Source organism: Pan paniscus, chromosome 4 (genome assembly GCF_029289425.2).
Source record: "Pan paniscus chromosome 4, NHGRI_mPanPan1-v2.0_pri, whole genome shotgun sequence".
NCBI classification, from domain to species: Eukaryota; Metazoa; Chordata; class Mammalia; order Primates; family Hominidae; genus Pan; species Pan paniscus.
Window position 1 is genome coordinate 141,520,230 of NC_073253.2, and position 24,562 is coordinate 141,544,791.

The window sequence follows — 24,562 nt, forward strand, 5'->3', positions numbered from 1 at the left end:
TTTTTTAAGTACAGTTGTAAACTCTATTATGCTAAAAGTGTTAGGGAAAATATATTCAAAGGTTTCATCTATGGTGTCAGCTATTTTTTTATTAGGAGGACAGTCTGTCTCAGGGATGACCCAGAAAAAATGAGTTGAGAATGGTGGCAAATTACATTATCTGTATTAATTTCTTTTTTACTTATACAGGAAGCAATGAAGTTACAACAAGATATGAGGAAAAAAAGACAGGAAGTGTTAGAAAAGCAAATAGAATGCCAAAAGGTAAGACAAGAGCTCATTATTTGCATGCTAGAATTGATGTATAGAATTGATTTTAAAAGTATTATTCATAATTTTTAAAGACTTCTTTATATTAAAGTTTATTAAGCATGGTTTTACCTTTTTCTATTTATTTCGTAGATGTTAATATCCAAGTTAGAAAAAAACAAAAACATGAAACCAGAAGAAAGAGCAAATATAATGAAGACTTTGAAAGAGCTTGGAGAGAAGATCTCACAATTAAAAGATGAATTAAAAACATCTTCTGCAGTCTCCACACCATCTAAAGTGAAGACAAAAACGGAGGTATCTATTTGCATTTTTTATTTAACATAGGGTTATTGAACATCTGCCATGTGCTTGACACCTTGAAAGTACAATGGGACCCTTAGGTAGCAAATATCCTAATAGGGATATAGGCAAACAATTATAGTACTTAAAAAAAAATCCTAATTATAGTACCTTTTTTTTTTTTTTTTTTAAGAGACAAGGTCTCACTATATTGCCCAGGCTGGCCTCAAATGCAGTCCTCCCACCTTGGCCTCCCAGAGTGCTGGGATTACAGGTGTGAACCACTGCACCCAGCTGCCACAATTTTTTTGTTTTAGTGTTTCTGTAGATGCTCTGTACCCTTTTTGGGAAGAGGTTGATAATACCCTGTTTGAACAAAGATGTGTTTTTTAACTGAATATTTTGGTTCTCTGCTGAAGATGACACTATTAAAGTGATGGTGGTGAAAGAGGTATTTCCCATTTCAGCAGTGTTTTTCTAATGCTGTAATAGTATTGTAATAAAACCATCCTTTAAAAAAAGAAGCCTGGCCTATTCATATGGGTAAAAATGTGGCATGTTATTAAAAAGAATAATCAGAAGTTTTAGATCTATTTAAGTCTAATTTTTATTAATTTCCATGTGTTTCCTTGCTGTACTTGGTTTAGACAGTGGTTCCATTACACCACAGTTCTGTGGTGTGATTATAGATAATTCTAGTCCTTTGAGAACTGGTAATGAATTTGTCAGATATGTAGAATGTAAATTGTTATATGTAGTATTACATTAAATTTGAAATTATGGTTCTCTATCAGTATAGAAACATAAAGTGTTTAAGATTTCTTCTTAAAGATATAATAAAAATGTTTTTTATTGAAATCTTTTCTAATTATAGAAAGAATATATATGCACATTTTAAAAATTAAAGAGGTGAAAAAATCATTGGCAGTCATGTCTCTTAAAGACTGATAATTTGTCTCTAACAAAAAAGAGAATGGCAACAGTTGTGGATTCCAATCTGGTAGTAATTATGTAGCTGTTACTTTGTACTATAAATACATTTTTACTATATAATTTATTTTGCTCCATTGTGTTTCATTTGTGATACTTTATTATGTGACAGTTATTCTCAGCTCCCTCATCTCAGGTGTCTGTTCCTAGGATGTGATTTTTAAGCCATCTAAGGCTTACTCTTTTTCGCTGATATCTATATACTTTTTACATGTTGGCACTACTATATCTGTAAAGTTACTTTTTAAAAAACACCCATGTTTATTGCATCCTCTCATTCTCATGTTCCAAAATACATGTGTGTCATTGTGTAACTATCATGTTCTGGAGGAGATCTTGTAAGTTATCTAAAAAATACCTTTTTATTTTCAATTTTTCCAAAGGCCCAGAAGGAGTTATTAGATACTGAACTGGACCTCCACAAGAGGCTGTCCTCAGGAGAAGACACCACAGAATTACGGAAAAAACTCAGTCAGTTACAGGTTGAGGTGAGATTTAAAAGGAGTTAGCGCCCCACCACATTTAACGTCTCAAAAAAGTTTTCCTTTGACTGGGCGCGGTGGCTCATGCCTGTAATCTCAGCACTTTGGGAGGCCGAGGCGGGTGGATCACCTGAGGTCAAGAGTTTGAGACAAGCCTGACCAACATGGAGAAACCCCGTCTCTACTAAAAATACAAAATTAGCCAGGCATGGTGGCGCTTGCCTGTAATCCCAGCTGCTTGGGAGGCTGAGGCAGGAGAATAGCTTGAACCCGGGAGGCAGAGGTTGCAGTGAGCCGAGATCGTGCCATTGCACTCCAGCCTAGGCAACGAGAGTGAAATTCCATCTCAAAAAAAAAAAAAAAAGTTTTCCTTTGTTTTTAAGGTTTAGTCTAATAATGTATGGTACATTCTACTTTTTGTTGTTATTCAGGCTGCACGGTTAGGTATTTTACCTGTGGGTCGAGGAAAGACCATGTCCTCTCAAGGTCGAGGAAGAGGCCGAGGGCGTGGAGGAAGAGGAAGGGGCTCACTAAATCACATGGTGGTGGACCATCGTCCCAAAGCACTAACAGTTGGAGGATTCATTGAGGAAGAAAAAGAAGACTTGCTTCAGCATTTCTCAGTAAGTTTTTAAAATAGCAAATGCTAACTCTAAAAACACTGTGCTCATCATTTTCCTTGCTGCAGTGTGTATAAATGTCAGATGTTTTATAGATTAGAAAAATTAGTTGTAAAAAACATGAGTACTACCAAATGCCTATTTAATATATTTAAAAGTCAAGAAGCATCTCTTGCTTTTGATTCCATAATACTCCACTTAAGTGCATTTGTAGTGACAAGTTGTTCCAGAGCTATATTTAATTTTTGTTTTAGGATTATTACATGGCTTACCAGGCATTTATAGTTAATAGTGAAACAGTCTGGGATGGAAGCAAAATTCAAACAAAGAATTTATTAGGATAACAGGTATATTTAGTTATATTCTGTATATAGTGGCAACCAGTTACTTTTAGGCAAACATGCAAATAGAGATTTGCTACAGGCAAATGTCTTTACTGTTTTGGACATATGCAGTATATACTCTTTCCAGCCACTCATTCATTCAGTAAATATTTTATTGACATTATTTGTGCTAGAACATTTTCATACATGATCTCATTTAATTTTAAATGACTGTATAAATGTGAAATACATGCAAACTGTATATACATGCAAAACTGTGTACATGTGAAATCCTGTGTGTACAGATGTGAACACCACAAGTTAAAGTGTCAACCACAATCATATAATTAATAAGTAGTGGAACCAAGATAACCAGGTTCCCTGTTCCTCAAACAACTCTTTTGAGAGGAAGTATTTTCAGCCCTATTAAGTTTTAAAGATGGCCAGGGACAGTGGCTCATGCCTGTAATCCCAGCACTCTGGGAGGCTGAGGCAGGTGGATGACCTGAGGTCAGTCAGGAGTTTAAGACCAGCCTGGCCAACATGGTGAAACCCCATCTCTACTAAAAATACAAAAATTAGCTGGGTGTGGTGGTGTGTGCCTGTAATCCCAGCTTCTTAGGAAGCTGAGGCAGGAGAATTGCTTGAACTTGGGAGGCAGAGGTTGCAGTGAGCTGAGATAGTGCCATTGCACACCAGCCTGGGCCACAAGAGCGAAACTCCATCTCAAAAAAAAAAAAAAAGTATTAAAGATGGTGAGGGAAATCATAAAGAGCAAGGCTTCACTTCAAGTGTTTTTATTAGTTTGATGCCCATTAACCCTGTTTCACCCTGATTCTTGGGGAAGATAGGCTAAGAAAAGTGTCCAGATTTGAATGTCCTCTGGGTTGTGAATGGTTCACTCTTGACCCAGTTCTTTCCCTGATGTAACCCTTATTTGCCTTTTTTGTAAAGTGGGAGAATAGCTCTAAGTGACTTCTTGAGGAGTAAAGAAGATGGAGGAGCACTATACAAGTGCAGAGTATTGTGAAGGCTGCACGAATGTTGATTTTTGCCTTTTAAGGTTTAGTATATAAAATTAAAATCTCTTTGCCAAATAAATTGGTCTTGTAGAACCAGTACCAGTTCTGGTGAGGTGATATTGGATTATGTGAAGCAGAATTTCTACAAATTTGACTCATTGCAGAAAGTTTCAGTTACAAAAAATAGTTAATCTTACTAGGGAGACAGCTACATGTTCTATCCTGTGGTCACAGGAGACTATATGTAGATGTTTAAATTTTAACGCAGAAGCCATGCCCAAATGGATCTCCTTCCTTCTGAAAAGTAGAACCATTCTAAAGCATTTAAAAATAACCAGTTTTTAAGTACATATACCTGACAAGTCTGCAGTGTGGCATTCAGTTGGCAGATGTGGTTATGTCTAGACACTTAGGAAAAGAGCAAGCAAAGCTAAGGCAGATGAGGTAACTTCAAGAACAAAACACTTCCTTTGATTTGGATGGCTCTTTTTTTTCTTTTTTGATAGCATGCTATCAGAAAGGGTCTTGAGTACTAGGAGCACACTTCCCTGATAATAACTACCTGGGCAATATAGTATGCTTTCTTTGAAAGAAATACAGAAATACATATTCTTAGGCATTATTGCGAATAGAGTTAGCAAACATAAAAGGAAACTCTTCTTCAAGGTCTTTTGTATCTCACAGAGGCCAAGGTAAAATCTATATTTTCAGTATTCTTCTATTCTTAATGATTATGAAAGGATCATGGGTGAGCCATATCTATATGAGAAAATGATGGATGGATTTTAATGAAGCTATTTGGAATCTAATTCTGGTGTCCTTCAGAGTTTGCTCTTCAATAGTCTAAGAACTTATCATAAGTGGATTATGGTCGTATGGAAATGGCAGCTATAAGTATGCTCATTATAGTGCATGTAATAGTGAAAAATGATAACCATGTAAATGTTTGACAGTGTTTTGCTGCCTTTAAAAACGTATTTTTTTTGAGACGGAGTTTTGCTCTCGTCGCCCAGGCTGGAGTGCAATGGCACGATCTTGGCTCATTGCAACCTCCACCTCCTGGGTTCAAGCGATTCTCCTGCCTCAGCCTCCTGAGTAGCTGGGATTACAGGTGTTAGCCACCACACCCAGCTAATTTTTGTATTTTTAGTGTTAGTAGTATTAGCACTTCTCTATTTTCCATACTTCCTGAGGAACACATACTCCTTTTTTTTTTAATAGGTGGTTATCTTTTTTTTGTTTTTTGTTTTCTGTTTTTTGTGACAGTCTCCATCTGTCACCCAGGCTGGAGTGTAGTGGCATGATCTTAGCTCACTGCAACCTCTGCCTCCTGGGTTCAAGCGATTCTCGTGCCTCAGCCTCCTGAGTAGCTGAGACTACAGGCACGCACGACCACACCCAGCTAATTTTTCTGTATTTTTTACTAGAGATGGGGTTTTGCCATGTTGGCCAGGCTGGTCTCAAACTCCTGGCCTCCAGTGATCTGCCCGCCGGCCGCGTTGGCCTCCCAAAGTGCTGGGATTACAGGCATGAGCCACCGTGCCCGGCCCACACATACTACTTTTAAAATCAGACTTTTTTCTTCACATTCACTTTTGAGATGAAGCATCAGTGTTTTATATTATGTATTTTAAAACCAAATTTGAGGATATTGATTGATCTCAATCTTTGTGGTCCCAGGTACTTATATGAAAGGTGTATATACATTAAAGCATATACAGATTTAAAATACATAGAATATTTAATTTACAGTGCAGGTTATATATATAACAGCATAAAAACATACATTAATATATAAATATATTAATAGTATGTATCAGAGATCAGCAGACTTTTTCTGTAAAGGACTAGATAGTAAATACTTTAGGTTTTTTGTGAGGAGATACAGATGATCTCCTTTACATTGTCTTCTCTCCTTTCACCTGCTCTTCCCTCTCTTCCTCTTTCCTTTCTAGTTCTTTTTCTTTTTTTCTTTTTCTTCTTTGTACTTCAGTGGATGAACATATTTTTCTTTTAATAACCTTTTCAAAAATGTAAAAACCATTCTTAGCTCCTGGGTCGTTAAAAACAGGGTGCTGGGCTACATTTGTCCTGAGGGCTGTAGTATGCAGACCCCTAGTATGTTATTATGTTACTTTATATATCAAATATTTAAGTTAAACATAATGAATTGAAATATATAAATATAATTTTATATATTTTAAAGATCAAAATCAGCGAATCCAGAAAGAACTTTTTAATTTTTAATTTTTTTTATTTTTTATTTTTTTGGAGACGGAGTCTTGCTCTGTCGCCCAGGCTGGAGTGCAGTGGTGTGATCTCGACTCCCTTGCAATCTCCGCCTCCTAGGTTCAAGTGATTCACCTACCTCAGTCCCTCCAGTAGTTGGGATTACAGGCGTACACCTCCTGGCTAATTTTTTTGTTTTTTTAGTAGAGACGGGTTTCACCATGTTGGCCAGCCTGGTCTCAAACTCCTGACCTCAGGTGATCCACTGCCTTAGCCTCCCAAAGTGCTAGGATTATAGGCATGAGCCACTGCGCCCGGCCCAGAAAGAACTTTTTAATAGAAAAATCTTTATTTACCTATCTTTATTTCACAGAAATCTTAAGATTTTTAATATCTTAATGAAGTTAATGTTAAGTATTTATAATTAAAGTTTAATTCAGAAGCTGAAAATTTTAACTCAGAGCCTTGCCAAGGGCACAGATGGGACAAAAACTAAAGTACTTCATCCCTGTTGAAGGGAGGTTCGGCTAGATACAACAGGAAAAGTTATTTTCTCTAAATATTTGGAATATATAGACTGTACTTTGATATTTTTCAAGTAGTGTGGCTCATTTAACTGTAAGAATTTTGAATTTTTCCTTCTTTTCAAGAAGTCTAGAGTTAGGTTTTAGGATTGATCAATTCAGAAATTCAGCTGCTCAGATTAATATATTTCTCTTCTTCTATCCTACCATGTTGCCTTTTATTAGGCTTTTTTCCTCTTGCCTTGACCTCCCAAAATGTTGGGATTACAGGCATGAGCCATTGCACCTGGCCAGTTTTTTTTTCTTTTTTTAAATTCCTGTTTTTACTGTTACTTCTTGATTTTAAAATTTTAAGCATTATATATTGACTTCCCATTAGTCTTTCTGCTTCCCACCTCTCCAGTTTTTTTTTGACCTTGTTGTGTTTTCTTTTATTTTTTTGTTACGGATTTATACCTTAAAAAAATAAATTATTCTACTGTCATTTCAGTGGGTGTCTGGGGAAGGGTATGAAATTGCATACGACAGATGGTCAGTTCCCCATCTTTAGCCAGAAGACCCTTTGAGTCTTAAGAAAGTAAGAGGTTTATCTCTAAAGTACTGTTTAGAACCTGTGCTCCCACAATATTTATATAACGCATTATAATTTTTATGTTCTTACTGGAAAAAACCTCTAATGTCTCACTCCTGTCATTCCTGGAACTTCATATGAGGCAATTGAATATTTCTGCTGTAATTACCAAAGCCTTCGCACATAGTTAGCTTTTCCCCACAGCCTCTCAAGACAGGGATTTTCCCCCATCTTCCAAGTATCTGAAAAATATATTTGAGAATTTTACTGTACATGGAAATGATACTTTATAGTTAGGCAGATAGTTTTCTTTTGTGCTTCCCAGAACAAAAATTAACCTTTTCTGTGTATTTAACATTTGGAGAAAGTTTTTTAGATAGTGCTTCATTGATTGCCCTTCATCAGACCTTGTTAAAAAAGTAATGTAGGCCTGTCTTGGTGGCACCTGCCTGTAATCCCAGCACTTTGGGAGGCTGAGGTGGGAGGATTGCTTGAGCCCAGAAGTTCAAGACCAACCTGGGCAGCCTAGTGAGACCCTATCTTTACAAAACAACTTAAATTAAATGTAAAAGGTAATATGGGTGATTTGTGAGCTATGACCATTTACTGTTGTTATCTGTCACAAGTGATCAGGAGTTTACCTTTTCTGCACACTTTACTGTGTTTAGGGTTCTTCAGGTGAAAATATAATTTTCGTAGCTAGTTCTAGGAGTGAAATATGGCAATGGTAATTCTGTGACCTTTACAAAGACATTGAAACTCTAAACTGCCGTAATTTTTTCTCTTAATTTTGAAAATTTCTTTACAAAGGTAGTTACTGCTTTTAGAACATTCAAACAATACAAATTATAAAGGAGAAGGCACAACAAATTTGAAATCTTACCAATTACATTTTTATGAACATCTTTCTAGCACCTGTATCTGTCATATGTATACATACTACCCGTGCTGTTTTGGAGTTTGTTTTTACATCCATAGTGTATCATGGAGAATTGTTCATGTTTATGAATATAGATATACATTTGTCTTATTTGAAGGCATTCTGTTATAAGAATATGCCATAATTTTTCTGTACAGCCCCCTATTGATGAGTTAGGCAGGTTGTTTACCATTTAACTATTATGAACAATGTTATATACATCATGTTAGATTTAGCACATTTACTGGGATAATTTTTTTTTTTTTTTTTTTTTTTTTTGAGACGGAGTCTTGCTGTGTCACCCAGGCTGGAGTGCAGTGGCACGATCTTGGCTCCCTGCAACCTCACCTCCTGGGTTCATGCCATTCTCCTGCCTCAGCCACCCGAGCAGCTGGGACCACAGGCGCCCGCCACCAGGCCTAGCTAATTTTTTTTTTTTTTTTTTTTTTGTATTTTTAGTAGAGGTGGGGTTTCACCATGTTGGTCAGGCTGGTCTCAAACTCCTGATCTCAGGTGACCTCCCACCTCGGCCTCCCAAAGTGCTGGGATTACAGGCATGAGCCACTGCGCCTGGCCAATAATTTTTCATTATGTGGGACAGTGCTGCACATTGTAAAACTTCTGGCACCCCTGGCTACCACCTACTAATTGCCAATAAGTGCTACTTAGTCAGTGTGACTGCCAAAATACCTGCTAGAGTGATGTCTCCAATTGAGAACCCCTGCTTTAGGTAAATTCCTAGGAAGGAGATAACTGGATCAAAGGCATTGAAATTTTGGTACAGCTCACTAAATAACCCTTCAGAATGTTGTCCTAATTTATACTTGTAGTGACATTGGATGAGAGTACCTATTTGCTCATTCCCTCATATAGCACTTGAATTTTGTTTTTTTATCTGCCAGTCAGTTGATCGATATATGATGACTGGCATAGATTGGGCGTCAGTTTCTAATCGGGGAAAATGGCTGGACTAGATGAATTTCTCTTTGAGCAGCTTCTACCAAGAACCCTAATATGCATATAATTTTTAATTTATGGTATATATAGTTGATCTCATATTCACATATGTATGTATTTTATTTGAATTATTTCCTTGGCCAACACACGTAAACAAAATGAAAAAGGAGTAAAAGTGTATACAACGAAAAATAAGATTTCCTTCTACCTCCAGTCACTCAATTTCACTCCCCATAGACAATTATTGTTACGAGTTTCTCATACATCTGCTTAAAGATATTCTCTCTCTATATATATTATTTGTTCTCTCTTTTATATAAATGGTAGCATGTTATACAACACCGTTTTGCCATATGTACTTTTACTTTATATATATTAGATTTTAGATTGTTCTACACTAGTGCATGTGGTGTTGCTTCATTCTTTTTAATGACTGCGTGGTATTTCATTGCACAGATATATAATACTACAGTTGAACCATCCTGTATTGATGGACATCCAATTTTTTCCCAATTTTTTTTTTTTTTTTTGAGACGGAGTCTGGCTGCCTCCCAGGCTGGAGTGCAGTGATGCAATCTGAGCTCACTGCATGCTCCGCCTCGCAGGTTCATGCCATTCTCCTGCCTCAGCCTCCCGAGTAGCTGGGACTACAGGCGCCCGCCACCACGCCTGGCTAATTTTTTGTATTTTGAGTAGAGACGGGGTTTCACAGTGTTAACCAGGATGGTCTCGATCTCCTGACCTCGTGATCCGCCTGCCTCTGCCTCCCAAAGTGCTGGGATTACAGGCATCAGCCCCTGCACCTGGCCTTTTTTCCCAATATTTTATCATTTTAAACCATATTTAGATGTGTATGTGAGAGAATATATATGTATGTGTAGAACAATTAGGTACTGTAATAAGTAACAAATATGTTAAGGGATTAATCCTAGATTTTTTTAAAAAGTACTTTTTAGGGCTGGGTGCGGTGGCTCACACCTGTAATCCCAGCACTTTGGGAGCCCCAGGTGGGTGGATCACGAGGTCAGGAGATTGAGACCATCCTGGCTAACACAGTGAAACCCCATCTCTACTAAGAATACAAAAAATTAGCCGGGCATGGTGGCACGCACCTGGAGTCCCAGCTACTCAGGAGGCTGAGGCAGGAGAATCACTTAAACCTGGGAGGCGGGTTACAGTGAGCCGAGATCGTGCCACTGCACTCCAGCCTGGGCGACAGAGTGAGACTCTGTCTCAAAAAAACAAAAAAAAACAATAAAACAGAAAAAACAAAACTTTTAAAAATAAAAATATAATGTATGCAAATGGTTAAAAGGATGACTAGGGCCAGGTACGGTGGCTCACGCCTATAATCACAGCACTTTGGGAGGCCGAGGCGGGTGGATCACCTGACCTCAGGAGTTTGAGACCAGCCTGGCCAACATGGCAAAACCCTATCTCAACAAAAAATACAAAAATTAGCTAGCTGTGGTGGCATCTGCCTGTAGTCGCAGCTACTCGGGAGGCTGAGGCACATGAATTGCTTGAGCCCAGGAGGTGGAGGTTGGAGTGAACCCAGATTGCGCCACTGCACTCCAGCCTGGGCAATAGAGCAAGACTGTCTCAAAAAAAAAAAAAAGTATGACTAATTAAAGTAAAATCTCCCTTTTATTAATCTTTTTCCATTCTTAAAAGATAGTCACTATTCTTAGGTATCTTTATAGAAAAATACTGTGTATGTAAGAAAACATATATAAAGCTGCTCACTTTAAAAACATTTACAAAAATGTGATCATATTATACATACAGGGCTGCATTCCAAACCTTGCGTTTTTCACATAAAAAATCTTAGCTATCTGGTATTTCTTTAATTTTTTTTGGAGACAGAGTCTCAAGTCACCTGTCACCCAGGCCGGAGTGCAGTGGTACGATCTCAGCTCACTGCAACCTCCACCTCCCAGGTTCAGGGATTCTCCTTTCTTCGCCTCCTGAGTAGCTGGGATTATAGGCATGCACCACCGCGCCCAGCTAATTTTTGTATTTTTAGTAGAGATGAGGTTTCACCATGTTGGCCAGCTGGTCTCAAACTCCTGAACTCAGGTGATCTACCTGCCTCAGCCTCAAAGGGCTGGGATTATAGGCATGTGCCACCACGCCCGACCTATTTCCTTAAAATTTTTAAAGGTTATACCTATAGTCAACTAAAAATGTTTATAAAAACCAACTATACTGATCATAAACATATAGTTCAATGATTTATCAGAAGGCAAACACCTAATATACCTATCCCTCAGGTCAAGAAATAGAACATTTCCAATACCCCAATCTCCCTTGTTGCTCCTTCCAGCCTCTATCTATCTTCTCTCCTTCTCAGAGCAGTAACTGTTAGCCTCACTTTATGATAGTCACCTTGCTTTCTTTATACAGTCAATCCTTATTATTTTCAGATTCCACATTTGCCAATTCATCTACTCACTAAAATTTATTTGTAACCCCAAAATCAATACTTATGATGTTTTGTGGTCATTCTCAGACATACACACAGTTGCCAGTCCCCTCATGAGCCCGTTTTCAGCTGAGATAGAAATAAGGTGGTGCTATGCCTTCTTGTTTCAGCTTTTATACTGTAAACAAATGCCCCTTTTGCAGTCTGTTTTATTTATTTATTTATTTATTTTGAGACAGAGTCTCGCTCTGTCACCCAGGCTGGAGTGCAGTGGCATGATCGTGGCTCACTGCAGCCTTCGCCTCCCGGGTCCAAGTGATTATCTTGCCTCAGCCTCCCTAGTAGCTGGGATTACAGGCGCCCACCACCACACCCAACTAATTTTTGTATTTTTAGTAGTAGAGACGAGGTTTCACCATGTTGGCCAGGTTGGTCTCAAACTCCTGACATCGGCCTCCTAAAGTGCTAGCATGACAGGCGTGAGCCCCTGCGCCCGGCCTTTGCAGTCTATTTAATGCCACATTTTTCTCAAATTTTTTTGTTTTCTTGGTGATTAAACTGTTTTAAATGGCCCCCGAATGTAGTTCTAAAGTCCTGTCTAGTGTTCCTAAGTGCAAGGCTGTGATATGCCTTACAAAGATACATGTGTTAGTTAAGCTTTGTTCAGGCCTGAGTGAGTGCTTTTGGCCATGAGTTCAATGTTAATGAATCAGTAACATATATTAAATAAGATGTCTTTCAACAGAAACACATAAAACCAAAGTTTGTGTTGATTAGCTGACAAAAATGTTGTGACCCTCTAAAACAGGAGTGTCCAATCTTTTAGCTTCCCTGGACCACATTGGAAGAAGAATAATTGTCTTGGGCCACACATAAAATACACTAACACTAATGATAGCTGATGAGCAGGAAAAAAAAATCTCATAGTGTTTTAAGAAAGTTTATGAAATTTGTGTTGGGCTGCATTCAAAGCCATCCTGGGCCATATGTGGCCCATGGGCCACAGGTTGGACAAGGTTGCTCTAGAGGCTCATAAGAGTCTAATTCTATTTCCCCTATAAGTAGTGGCTATTTGCCAATTAAATGTTTGCATCAACTTTTTAGAACAAAACTACTGCAAGTAATGAGAATTGACTGTAGTTTTATCACCTAAATATGCATTCCTAAATATTATAGTAGTATTCTGCCTGTTTTTAAAATATTATGTAAATGGAATCACACAGTGTATATTCTTTTGTGCTTGGCTTCTTCTGTTTAATGTTTGTGAGACTCATTCATGTTTTTACATGTAACACTAATTTGCCATTTTCATTACTATATAATAGTTGTATCAATATACCACAGTTTATTTTTCATCCTTTTTTTTTTTTTTTTTTTTTTTTTGAGATGGAGTCTCACTCTGTTGCCCAGGCCAGATCACAGTGGCGCGATCTTGGCTCACGGCAACCTCCACCTCATGGGTTCAAGCGATTCTCTCCTGCCTCAGCCTCCTGAGTAGCTGGGATTATGGGCATGTGCCAGTACCCCTGACTAATTTTTGTATTTTTAGTAGAGATGATGTTTCTCCATGGTGGACAGGCTGGTCTTGAACTCCTGACCTCAGGTGAACCGCCCACCTCGGCCTCCCAAAGTGTTAGGATTACAGGCGTGAGCCACTGCACCCAGCCTCATCCTCTTACTGATGGATGTTTGGGTTATTTCTACTATGTGGCTTTTGTAAGCAGTGTTGCTAGCTTATACATGTTTTTAACTATACATGTACACACCATTTCTCTTGGATATACAGTTGGCCCTTCATATGTGTGGGTTTCACCTCCATGGATTCAACCTATTTTGGATCAAAAATATTGGGAAAAAAATGAAAGGTTGCATCTGTACTGAGCATGTACATTTTTTGTCATTATTCCCTAAACAATACAGTATAACAACTATTTACATAGCTTTTACATTGCATTAGATATTATAAGTAATCTAGAGAGGATTCAAAGTATATAGGAGAATGTGTGTAGATTACATGCTAATACTACACTATTTTATGTAAATGACTTGAGCATTCATGGATTTTGGTATTCACAGAGAGTCCTGGAACCAGTCCCCCAGAAACACCAAGTGATGACTGTATGTGGAATTGCTGAGTGAACCCCATCAGTTTTAGATTCTTACCAGTTTAGAATCAGTTTGAGATTCTCACCATTTGTGTATGAGAATTCCTAACTTGGTAGCGTCATAATATATCTTTATTCTAATTGCTGATTTATTTGATTTGTTATAAGTTAGATAGTAGAAATTATTTGTTCTTAATTTCACACTCCGTATACATTTCTTATTCTTCCTTTAATAATGTATATGCAATACATTTAATGCCTTAATATTCCTTTTGGAGGACAGACCTCTTATCCTCTTTGGAGAGCAACACAGTTACTACAGATTTAAAACTCTATTACTTTTTCTGTTTATAAAAGTAATATATTTATATTTAGAAATTCAAATAACAAAGAAATGAACAAAACAAGCAGGGAAAGCCTCTCTATAATTGGGCTGTGTGTTAAAGGATAGAGTAAAGGGTAAAGGATCTCTATTACATACATTACCTAATTTTTAAAAGATGGTAAATATAGACCAGGTGCTGTGGCTCGTGCCTGTAATTCCAACACTTTGGGAGGCTGAGGTGGGAGAATTCCTCGAGCCCAAGAGTTTGAGACCAGCCTGGGCAACATCGGGAGACCCCGTCTATAAAAATAAAAAAATTAGCCAGGTGAGGTGGTGCATGCCTGTGGTCTCAGCTCCTTGGGAAGCTGAAGTGGGAGGATCACTTGGACCCAGGGAGTCGAGGCTGCAGTGAGTGTGATCTTCCCACTGCACATTCCAGCCTGGGAATCAGAGCAAGACCCTGTCTCAAAAAGAAAAAAAAAGGTACATATCTATATTTGGTAGGGCTATTTTGATACATCAGTTTGGTATGTCCCATGAGTCATAATGTTTGGTGTTAGGTTATGAGCATTTAGACCCTTCAAGGAATGGTGGGAATTTTTCCCTTAGAACACAGGACGATGTCTGTGCAGGCAGTAATGGATTTATGAGTCTGCTCTAATGTACATTCTCACCATGCTATGCTCCAAGTGTTTTATGGAAACATTTGGCAAATGCTTCAGGAGGTTTAGCAATGATTTTGCTAGATAGACTAGAATGAAAGCCCAAATAAAAAAGAATCTCTTCTAATATGTTTTTTAGAACCCCCAGTTCTATAAATGAGGACCTTCGATAGGAAAGCTATAGGGATGGCTAAGCTTTTACTTTTCCGAAATTTTGGATCCCTAGTCCCTTGTCTGTGTTGCTTTGTCTTTAAAATTTGCTTTCCCCTATTGGAATTTGCTGGGGAGAAAAAAATGTTTAAAAATTAGTACCAAGTAACATTTGAAATGGAGCAGTTTTATGAGTTAGGATAGTATTAGGCGTTTGTTTAATGTTTATTGAATGCATAGATGAGCTGGGAGGTGCTTATTAATGTATAGCGTTTCAGAAGTGGAAATAAGAACTTTATCCAACATAGGTGGGGCTGTGAGAGATGCAGTGAGATGAATAAGCAGATGGTTCACCTTTTTTCTAAGGTTTGAGTCTATATATGTAGATATCAAAGCCAAAGGTCAATACATGTATTAAGAATATTTCTTGTCCTCATCATGACTTTTGTAAGTAGAGCAACTCTACTTAGAAAAAAAATTATTTCTTCAACCAAGACAGATGCTAACATTTACCTGACACAGATATAAACCATGGGTTATCCTAGGCAAACCAGAACATATAGTTGCTCTAATTAAAAGGGACTTTATTTTTTTTTAGCTCTCATTGGAGATTGTAGATCCACCTTAACAGATTTCTCTCCTGCCCTATGTTATACTTTTTAAATAACACAGAATTTGCAGAAATCATTAGTAAATTTGAGTGCAAACTTTTATGTTCTTCTAATATATATTTTAGACCGCAAACCAAGGGCCAAAATTTAAAGACCGTCGGCTACAGATATCATGGCACAAGCCCAAGGTACCATCTATATCCACTGAGACTGAAGAAGAAGAAGTCAAGGAGGAGGTAAATTTAGTGGTTGGAAATAAGAGTTGAATTAGATCACTTCTCAATTATGTATTTTTTATGATATTAAATAGTATAAATTAAAAAATAAATGCTGGGTTTTTCTTTCATGCATGCAAATTAAGACCCGTTTAGATGTTTATTAGAGAATTAAAACAGGTCTAGAGATATAAAAAGCTGTGTTAGGGGTTATTTTCTTCTGATATAGGAAAGACTGTTCTTTTTTGTTTACATTTATATTGGATTTATTTGAGCTCTAGAAATTTTTATTCTGATGAATAAAGTCAGAGATTACATAAATGAATTAAACTTTAATTGGTTGGTTTCACTTTTTGTTTATTCAAGTTCCATAGTAATAGATTTGAGTTTCTTATTTTCCTTCTGTGTACAATTGGTTAAAATCAGAGTGTGCAGAAGTTGAACATAGAGGAAAGAATTGGAAAACTAAAGACCTAAATAATAAAAGTACTGAATAATCAGCTTCTTAAAATATGTGAGAATTTATTTTGCTTTTTTACTCCTGTTATTTATCTTTAGTTTATTTAGTGAACACTTAGGCTACGTTGCGAGGTTTTCCTGATTTATATGACAATCTTGGTTTTAAAAGATACCTAGCTAGCATTTATAGTTTGATCAAGTGTCTTCTCACTATATAGGTAATTTTACACAGCAAAAGCAGAAATGTTCCCTAGATTAAAAGAAAAAAAGAAGTCATGGTATTTGGGTAGTGTTTGCAGATACATCTACTTTGTCTAAAATTTTAGATTTTTATATAAGATTTGGAATATCAGTGTCATGGGGAAGCTAGTATATTCACCTCTCACGAACAATTGGATGGATATAAAAACAAAGATTTAGGTGTTTGGTCATTTATTTTCCTAATTTTTTATAGAATAAAAATAATTTTAATTTATCAGAAATGTATCTCATAGTCTTTTTTAAATTTTCTGTACTAAATGTCCACATTATTTTCCTGATGATATTAGAGTAGAAATCTCCTATTAAAAGTAGCAAAATTAGCAGGGGAGAAGAATTTATATTCATTTACAAAAATATTTTGGGCTTTTTTTTTTTTTTTTTTTGCCCTGAAAGATACTCTTGCATGCATCCCTTATGAAATCTAGCCTGGGCTTTGTATACTAGCCTGTTTGTCCTTTGGCCTAAAAAGTATTTTACTTACCATTCTTGTGCCACTAAGCAGATTTTAACCTCTCTTTCTTCAGGAAACAGAAACCTCAGATTTGTTTTTGCCTGATGATGACGATGAAGATGAAGATGAATATGAGTCTCGCTCATGGCGAAGATGAAATCTGATGCTAGCTGTATAATTTTTAGGAATATTGTTTAGAAGAACAACTTTTAAAAATTATTTAAAAGAAGTCAATGAGCCAAAAAAAATTTTTTTATTTTTCTTTTCAACACAGTAGGTTCAAGAACAGCAAGTTTGCTATTTAAACACATCTCATAACTGTACATGATATTAAAGCACCAAAGGCCTAGTGACTTTTACACAGTTGTGAAGATCCACAGCAATGACATGGATAATCTCTAGAGCCTTATTTTCCACACCACCTTTTTTTTGTTGCTGTTGGTGTTGGATTATGATATAAATGACAGGGTGTTCAGAAATTTTATTTTGGATTATAATCTACTGATAAAATTTAATTAAATGTCAAAATCACCTGTAATCTTTTAACTCTCAGTTGTTATGGATGGGTCATAAGACAGTAGGAAATATTTGTAATTAAAATAACCCTTTTGCTTTCAAGAGTGGTCTTGGAAGAAAAATATGTTTATTTTAATTTTAATTTTATTTTTTTTTTACTTTGGAGGAGCCCAATTTGTATTCAGTCTAAATTTGTTTTTCATGGTTTTTATGTGTGGTAGTACTAGTTCAGTGAAAATCACAACAAACTGTGTGTTCTTAAATGCTACAGCAATGGTAGCTAGCTCTGTAGTATTTCCATTCTCTTGTCATATGAACTCCTGGACTTTTCCTGCTACTGATTCTTAGTTTGCTTTGATATTTAGTGAGCGCTGGTTCGGCTGGTCTTTTTAAAAATTTTTATAACTCAGAATGTAAAAGGCTTTCACCTATTGCCCCTTTCTCGTCCCCCTTTTCTTCCTCTTGCCTTTCTATTAATAGGCCTGACTTAGTCATCATTGATATAAGTGGTTCATTTGGGCAACCGCAGGCAGTCTCCAATAAAAGGTTCAAACCAGCACCTGGATAAATAAGTGATGTTTTGATGAGAATGATGGAAGGATTTTGGGGAGAAGAGAATCACCAGCTTTATTTTTTCCCTCTTTTGAAGCTTCAGTTCAGTATAGTTACACAGAAGGGTTTAAAAATGTCTGAAATTCTTTTCCTAAATTTAAACCATGATGGTGAGGTGACTGGGGGGTGGGGGGTGGAGGTGGGAGGGGGTTGAGGGCTGAGTATGCTAGTAATAAATGGGAGTCATATATGACTTTGTTCAGATGACCTTATTTTTTCATAATTTTGTAGCTTGTTGCTATCCATGAACATACGCGTCCCTCAGTAGACAGTTTCCTTTACTGTGTGCATTTTTACTGTACACTGTATAGAGTAGAGTATCTGTTAAGTAAAATATATATGTAAATTTATGTCTTCGTGTTCTGAATGTTAGATGGAAAAGCAGAGGAGCAACACTACACTGTACTGACCCCTGGGAAAATAAAATGATTAATGTACATAGGCTGTCACTTTTTCAAGGATATACACATCTGTGTTTTTATATATGTGTGGTATGAAAATTTGAAACCTCCTGTTGTCTCCAAAAGGTTCTTGGTGACCACTATATCAAGGATTTTGTTTGCTGAGGTAAAGACTATTTCTCAATATAGAAACTATTCACTAAGAACTTAAAACCATCAGGATTCTAGATTTACTTAGCTATAAGAAGTTAAATCCCATGTTCTGATAATCTTTATTCTTCTACATGTTTTCCTGGAATGATGTGTCAAACCAGGGTCATTTTTAAGTTCATATAATTTTCTTTCATAATAATGAGGACTTCCTTTTTCTAGGTTATTGTTATATTTCTAGTAACACTGAAGGTAAAATAAGCTTATAAAAGAAGGAAAACATTAGAATGGTGTATCTAGAATACACAATCTTGCTCCTTACTCCTCCATCATCTCTAATGAAATTTTTCTTGATGTCTGTGGCTCAGTCAGTATATATTTTGAAAGATTCATTGTGGTGAATATTTTGAGTCCTGACAGTTTAAACGTGATAGAGGGAACAAAGGATTTATATATTTTTTGTACAAAGTTTTTTCTTAAACTGTATAATTTTGTAAATAATTTGTTTGGGTTTTTTTTTTGTGTACTAAAACTACCAGCGTATAGATTTCAATAAGAATTGTTGTATTTTTGTATTTGGAAACTGAAAATTACAGTAAATAAATGGAACTCTAAGAAAAATTTCAGTAGACAGTTCAACAGAATGAGATTCCTTTTCATATGATTTTTTTGACCTCAAAATGGACATCTTATTTCACTCTCAGTAAAAAGTTGAAAATTTGACTTTGTAGTATTGGGGGCAGAAGATAGAAGTGTGTTAAAGTGAAAAACAGTTTTTTCAGTAAGGTTTGAGGCCCTTTCTGTAAGTTTTCAGTACACCTTAAACAGGACTAAAAATACTTTAAAAGTGTGCTTTCAAAGAATTTTAAAACATGTTTGACTCAAAGATGAATTTGAAGTGAGTTAATTATAATATTGGAAAACTTAAGGTTAGCATAAAATAGTTTATATATATATATATCCCCTGCCCCCTTTGGGATTTACTTCCACCATCAAATCTTCAACTGTTAGAATTTCACTTAAAAGTGAATAACTGCCATACATGTTTTCTTGGCATCTTCATTTACAGAAATAACATACAGCATCTAAAGCAAATTCTGTCCCTCTTAATGTGTATGACATCTTTTTAAGTAGCTGATCAGCAATAATAGCCACCAGTTGACTAGGTCAGCCTGATATACTAGTGGATTACTGTCCAAGATAAAAAGGTAACCCCGAGTATTGCAAAATTTCCCTCAATTTCTTTATGTAACATTGAAGAAATGTTGTTACCAGCTAAGATGATAAATTGGAAAACAGTCTTGTTAAGGTGAAAGGGGTCCTTGGTGATGGATCATTATTTCAAAAAAGAAAAAAATCATGTGAAAAGGAATAGTGGTTCCTCTTGATGTATAGTATGGCTGTATTATAGTTTTTACAAAATTGTGAACTTGTGTAATAGTATAATAGGAGATATTGTTGAATTTCTAACTGTTTATACATTTAAATTCATATATGTAATGTTTGTTTTATCAATTACAATCTGAATTTCTAAGAAGCATGTTGACTTTTGCAATAAAGATGCAATATGGAATGGTTCACAATTGGAAAAAAAAGAAAAAAAGATGAAAGTATTACAAATTTAAAAGAATTTGGAAAATTTATGAACCATTCCAAAAATTATAACAATCACCAAAAGAGCTGTAATTCTGGCTTGTTCTGGAAAGAAAGAAAATGTGTGTGTATGCTTGCTTGTGAGAGTGAGTGAGTAGTGGCTATGTATGTGTGTTTTATGTTGTGTTCATAAACATGAGAGAACGTCACTCAATATGAAGTTGGGTTTGAAGTCACTGGCTATTAAATATTAAGTAGGATAACTTTCTCAACAGAGTAGCCTGGAGAATGAAAGAGAAGGTATTAAAATGCTACTTGTAAGTAACCTTTGATAGCCACATTATTTTGTTCCTGGATGGTTCTTGGTATTCCAGATAAAAAAGCACAAAACAGTTTCTTGAAAGCAATTATTTTAATGTTGTCTTGAGGATATTCATTATGCCTGCCATCAGTAGGAGGGACATTTTCCTTAAGCAGAATAGGGAGAAGGGAAAAAACACCTAGAAGAGATGATTTAAACATAAATCAGTTCTGAATGTGACAAAGATTTGTAAGGACAAACAGGGGAAGATAGTGATGTTATGCACTAAGGACTGGGTGGTGATGAGAAAGAGAAGGGAAGTGTATCACCTGGTTTTCCCATTTTAAAAAATGCTATTATAAAATTCCCCCTCCAATGATTATGCATTGTTTAAGAAGGAACATTCTTTGAATTTCAGCTTATACAAGAAAATACTCAAAGAATGAGAGTAAAGTTATTTTCATTCCTTTCAAATAAAATTTATTTTATGTATTATGTAAGTAGCAAATAAGCTGTTTGTCACCATTTGCTTTGAGTAGATCATAATTAATCCTAAATATATTTACAATAAACATTAGTTCTGGGACTTTTTTGGAGGGAGCAGGCATAATTCTGAACATAGTTATATCTATTGAACAAATCAAATGTTTTACTAAGATGGAGCTCTCATTAACAGAAATTAATGATTTTATGTGATATTTTTACTGATTTTGAAGTAAATTGTGCTAAAGCCAAGGATAAATTTTGAATAAGCCCCAGCATACAGTCAAATCTGGATCTAGATATGTTACCGTAAACACAGAATTGTGTTTATCAACATGTGGGGATATTGGATGATAGGGTTGCTTTAGACTAAATGGACTTGCTGTGCAGAGCTGCTCATTTTATGTTCATTTTTAGTCTCAAAGACCTAACTTGAGAGACCAACCAAAATTGACCCAGAAAAGAAAAAAAAAAGGCAATCTGCTGCTACTGCTTGTATTATGAATCACCTTCATTTATGCTAAATTGGTTTTATTGCCAAGATCTCTCCTTTCAACAGGATCATCTACCATTTGGCCTCTTCCCTGTTCTCCAGTTGACCTTAGGTTAACTAAACCATTCCAACATTCTAAGATAGGCAATTTGATATGGGGTGAAATCAAGGGCAGAATAGTGTTGGATGATTGTGAGTTATTTGTGTTTCCATCTACTCTTAGGCTTCTGCAAGCATTTCTTTTTGTGGTGGTGGTGGTGGTAGTGGTGTTCGTTAACATAAGCATGATTAACATTGCTGTTACTTTTTCTTTGCAATTGTATTAAATTATTTTTTGTGAAAGAGCAGCAAGGAAAGAAGACCCCTTAGCTTGTTTTAGATAAAGATAAGCCTGAATTTCTGACCTCACTTCCACTTCAGTTTTCTGACCACTTCATAGAGGTGTTTTTTTTTTTTTTTTTTTTTTTTTTTTTTGGAGATGGAGTCGTGTTATATTGCCCGGGTTGGAGTGTAGTGGCATGATCTTGGCTAATTTTTGTATTTTTAGTAGAGACAGGGTTTCACTGTGTTGGCCAGGCTAGTCTTGAACTCCTGATCTTAAGTGATCCTCTAACCTTGGCCTCCCAAAGTGCTGGGATTACAGGCTTGAGCCACCACCCCCAGCCAACTTCATAGAGTTTTACTAGTTTGAATATAGTGACCTACTAGTTCTTAAAATAATATGTAGAGTTGGAGTTCAGGTTTAGCACTTGATTGTTCAAAATTGTAATTTACTCAATTCTTTGAAGGCAAATATAGGGGCGGAAACACGCCTTTTCAGCACTTAGCCATTTCTGTTGATTAAATTCTTAACACGCCTTTGTAAAAACCTTATAAAGATGAATGTCTTATTAATAGTTTTCTAAAGTCCTTGTGATTTTAATTCTTAGTTTGCCTCCAGACTTCTATTACTGTGAGATACTGATATATTTCTTCTAATTTTAAATTTAATTTGTAAGGGCTAATACAGACCTTGCCAAATTAATTTTTTCTTGAGGATAATTTTGCTTCAAGATTGAGACTACTCACATAGTCAGTTTGAGTTCTTAGACCAAACGCTGCCTATTTATCTATGTAAACATGTATTCCTGCATAAATTATTGAATGGTAGTTTCTGAACCACCCTCCAACAGTGGGGCTATTTATTTACTTTAGGATTTACGTTATTAACATTTAGAGCCTGTAGGGGGCTCCAAAAGGCAAAATTTAGTCTTGGAACAGGGACTGAATCTTTTTTCACAGCAACTCAAAATGAGACACATTTTGCATTGCAACCCAGTATACACACACGAAACAGAAGTTTACAAAACAATACCTACCCAATATGCACCTGATATTTTCATCCTATTAGATAAAAATTCTTGTCAGGACCCACTATTTGGCTTTCAAAATTACAGTTTGGAAAAACAGCCTATTGAGTTGCCTGATGGAGTGCATTTTAAAATCACTGTCTTCCTTGCCGTGACATTGTAGAAACTATTTTGAATATAAAATGTTATTACTTTATCTTCTGTTTTTCCTTTTTTTTTTTTTTTTACTTGATGTTTTTTCTTGAAGGGTATTTTGTAGTTTTTAATTTTAGAAGCAGACAACTTCTCAGTGACTTTTTAAACTTGCCTACAGTTTTATATTTTTGTCATTACTTGGGAAGGGAGTGGAATATTGATATATTGGTGCTACATTTTATGCAATTCAAATCACTCTGCAGTACTTATTTGTATATTTTTTAAAAAGCTGTGAAGTCCATAAAACTACAGCTCTTTTTTTTTTTTTTTTTTTTGAGACGGAGTCTCGCTCTGTGGCTCAGGCTGGAGTCAGTGGCACAATCTCGGCTCACTGCAACGTCCGCCTCCCAGGTTCAAGCAATTCTCCTGCCTCAGCCTCCCGAGTAGCTGGGACTACAGGCATGTGCCACCACGCCCGACTACTTTTTGTATTTTTGTAGAGATGGGGTTTCACCATATTGGCTAGGCTGGTCTCCAACTCCTGACCTTGTGATCCACCCGCCTCGGCCTCCCAAAGTGCTGGCATTACAGGCGTGAGCTACCGTGCCTGGCCCACAACTACAACTCTTTAAGGGCTATAAATCAATAAAAGATTATTTGGCTTTGAATTAAATTTTGCACTTAATTTAGAGTTCACCTTAGCCATCAACAATTTAAAGTGAACCAATTTTGATATCTAAAAATATATATTCTAACATTCTGCCATTGAATTTCACCTTTTTCAAACATATCCCTATAAGTTTATAAGAAATGTAAGAAATAGATAAGCCCTATATAAAACATAACTAACTGCCTTTGCCACTTTTCTTACTCTTGGGCAAGTGTGTCACTTGTCTGTACATGTCTGACCTTTCCCAGTTTCTGAAGTGCAAAGAGAAAGATTGGGGACATGTCCATAAGAATATTCCAATATCTTCAGAAATGCAAAGGAGAAAACCATTAAATCTGCAAAGTAGTGAAATCAGAACTCATCATGGAGTTATAAGTTACTAACACCTTTCAGTATTTCTACCCTCTTGTCTATGTACTTTTCTTTTGGAATTCCTTAAGCAATAAAACCTGACTTTCTTATAATACCATGGTACCAAACAAATACTTTGAATTAAGCTGATTGATAATTTTCAACTCACTTTGAGGAAATAACTCATGGACTGAATGCAGACTGTGACCCAATTAGTGGAGTGAGTAGTTTGCCTACATTCTGTGCTTACCACAGCCTTTGAGGAAGGTGTTCTTACCACCTTATTCAGCTTTGAAAACAGTTTGAGAGAGAAAGTTGCATTCCTGAGGTCACACAACCTTGTAGTGATGGAGTCAGCATTTGAACACAGGTCTGACTCTGGAGCTCAAGTTCTTAACCTCTGTGCTCCACTGCTTCTAATAAAATAGAATATTCCAAGTCTGTAGAATGTCACTGGTCTTTTTTATTAGTGTCTGTCAAACACTGCCATTCTGGCTCCATCTATCTCATCTGCCTTGGATTGGAACCAGACTCCCTTGGGGAGCAACACTGTGTTTTTAGGTAGCATATTGGAAACCACAGAGAACAGTTTATTTATGTTAATTTGTGGGGGAACATTTTAAAGTAGTAATTTTCTGTGACCTCCACAATGTAC

General features: G+C 36.3%; 1 protein-coding gene across 4 annotated transcripts in view; it reads left to right on the forward strand.

Annotated features, from left to right (window-relative positions):
• RBM27 (RNA binding motif protein 27) overlaps positions 1-24,332 on the forward strand; it is an 88,708-nt gene extending 64,376 nt beyond the window's left edge. For all 4 annotated transcript variants that reach the window (XM_003829081.6, XM_008954495.5, XM_008954493.4 and 1 more), the window contains 6 exons: positions 190-264; positions 403-567; positions 1,926-2,030; positions 2,456-2,647; positions 15,593-15,703; positions 16,927-24,332. In XM_003829081.6, the coding sequence (XP_003829129.1) occupies positions 190-264; positions 403-567; positions 1,926-2,030; positions 2,456-2,647; positions 15,593-15,703; positions 16,927-17,010 (732 nt within the window). In that variant the 3' untranslated portion in view covers positions 17,011-24,332. The remainder of the gene's footprint in view (positions 1-189; positions 265-402; positions 568-1,925; positions 2,031-2,455; positions 2,648-15,592; positions 15,704-16,926) is intronic.
• Positions 24,333-24,562: the final 230 nt, after the last annotated feature.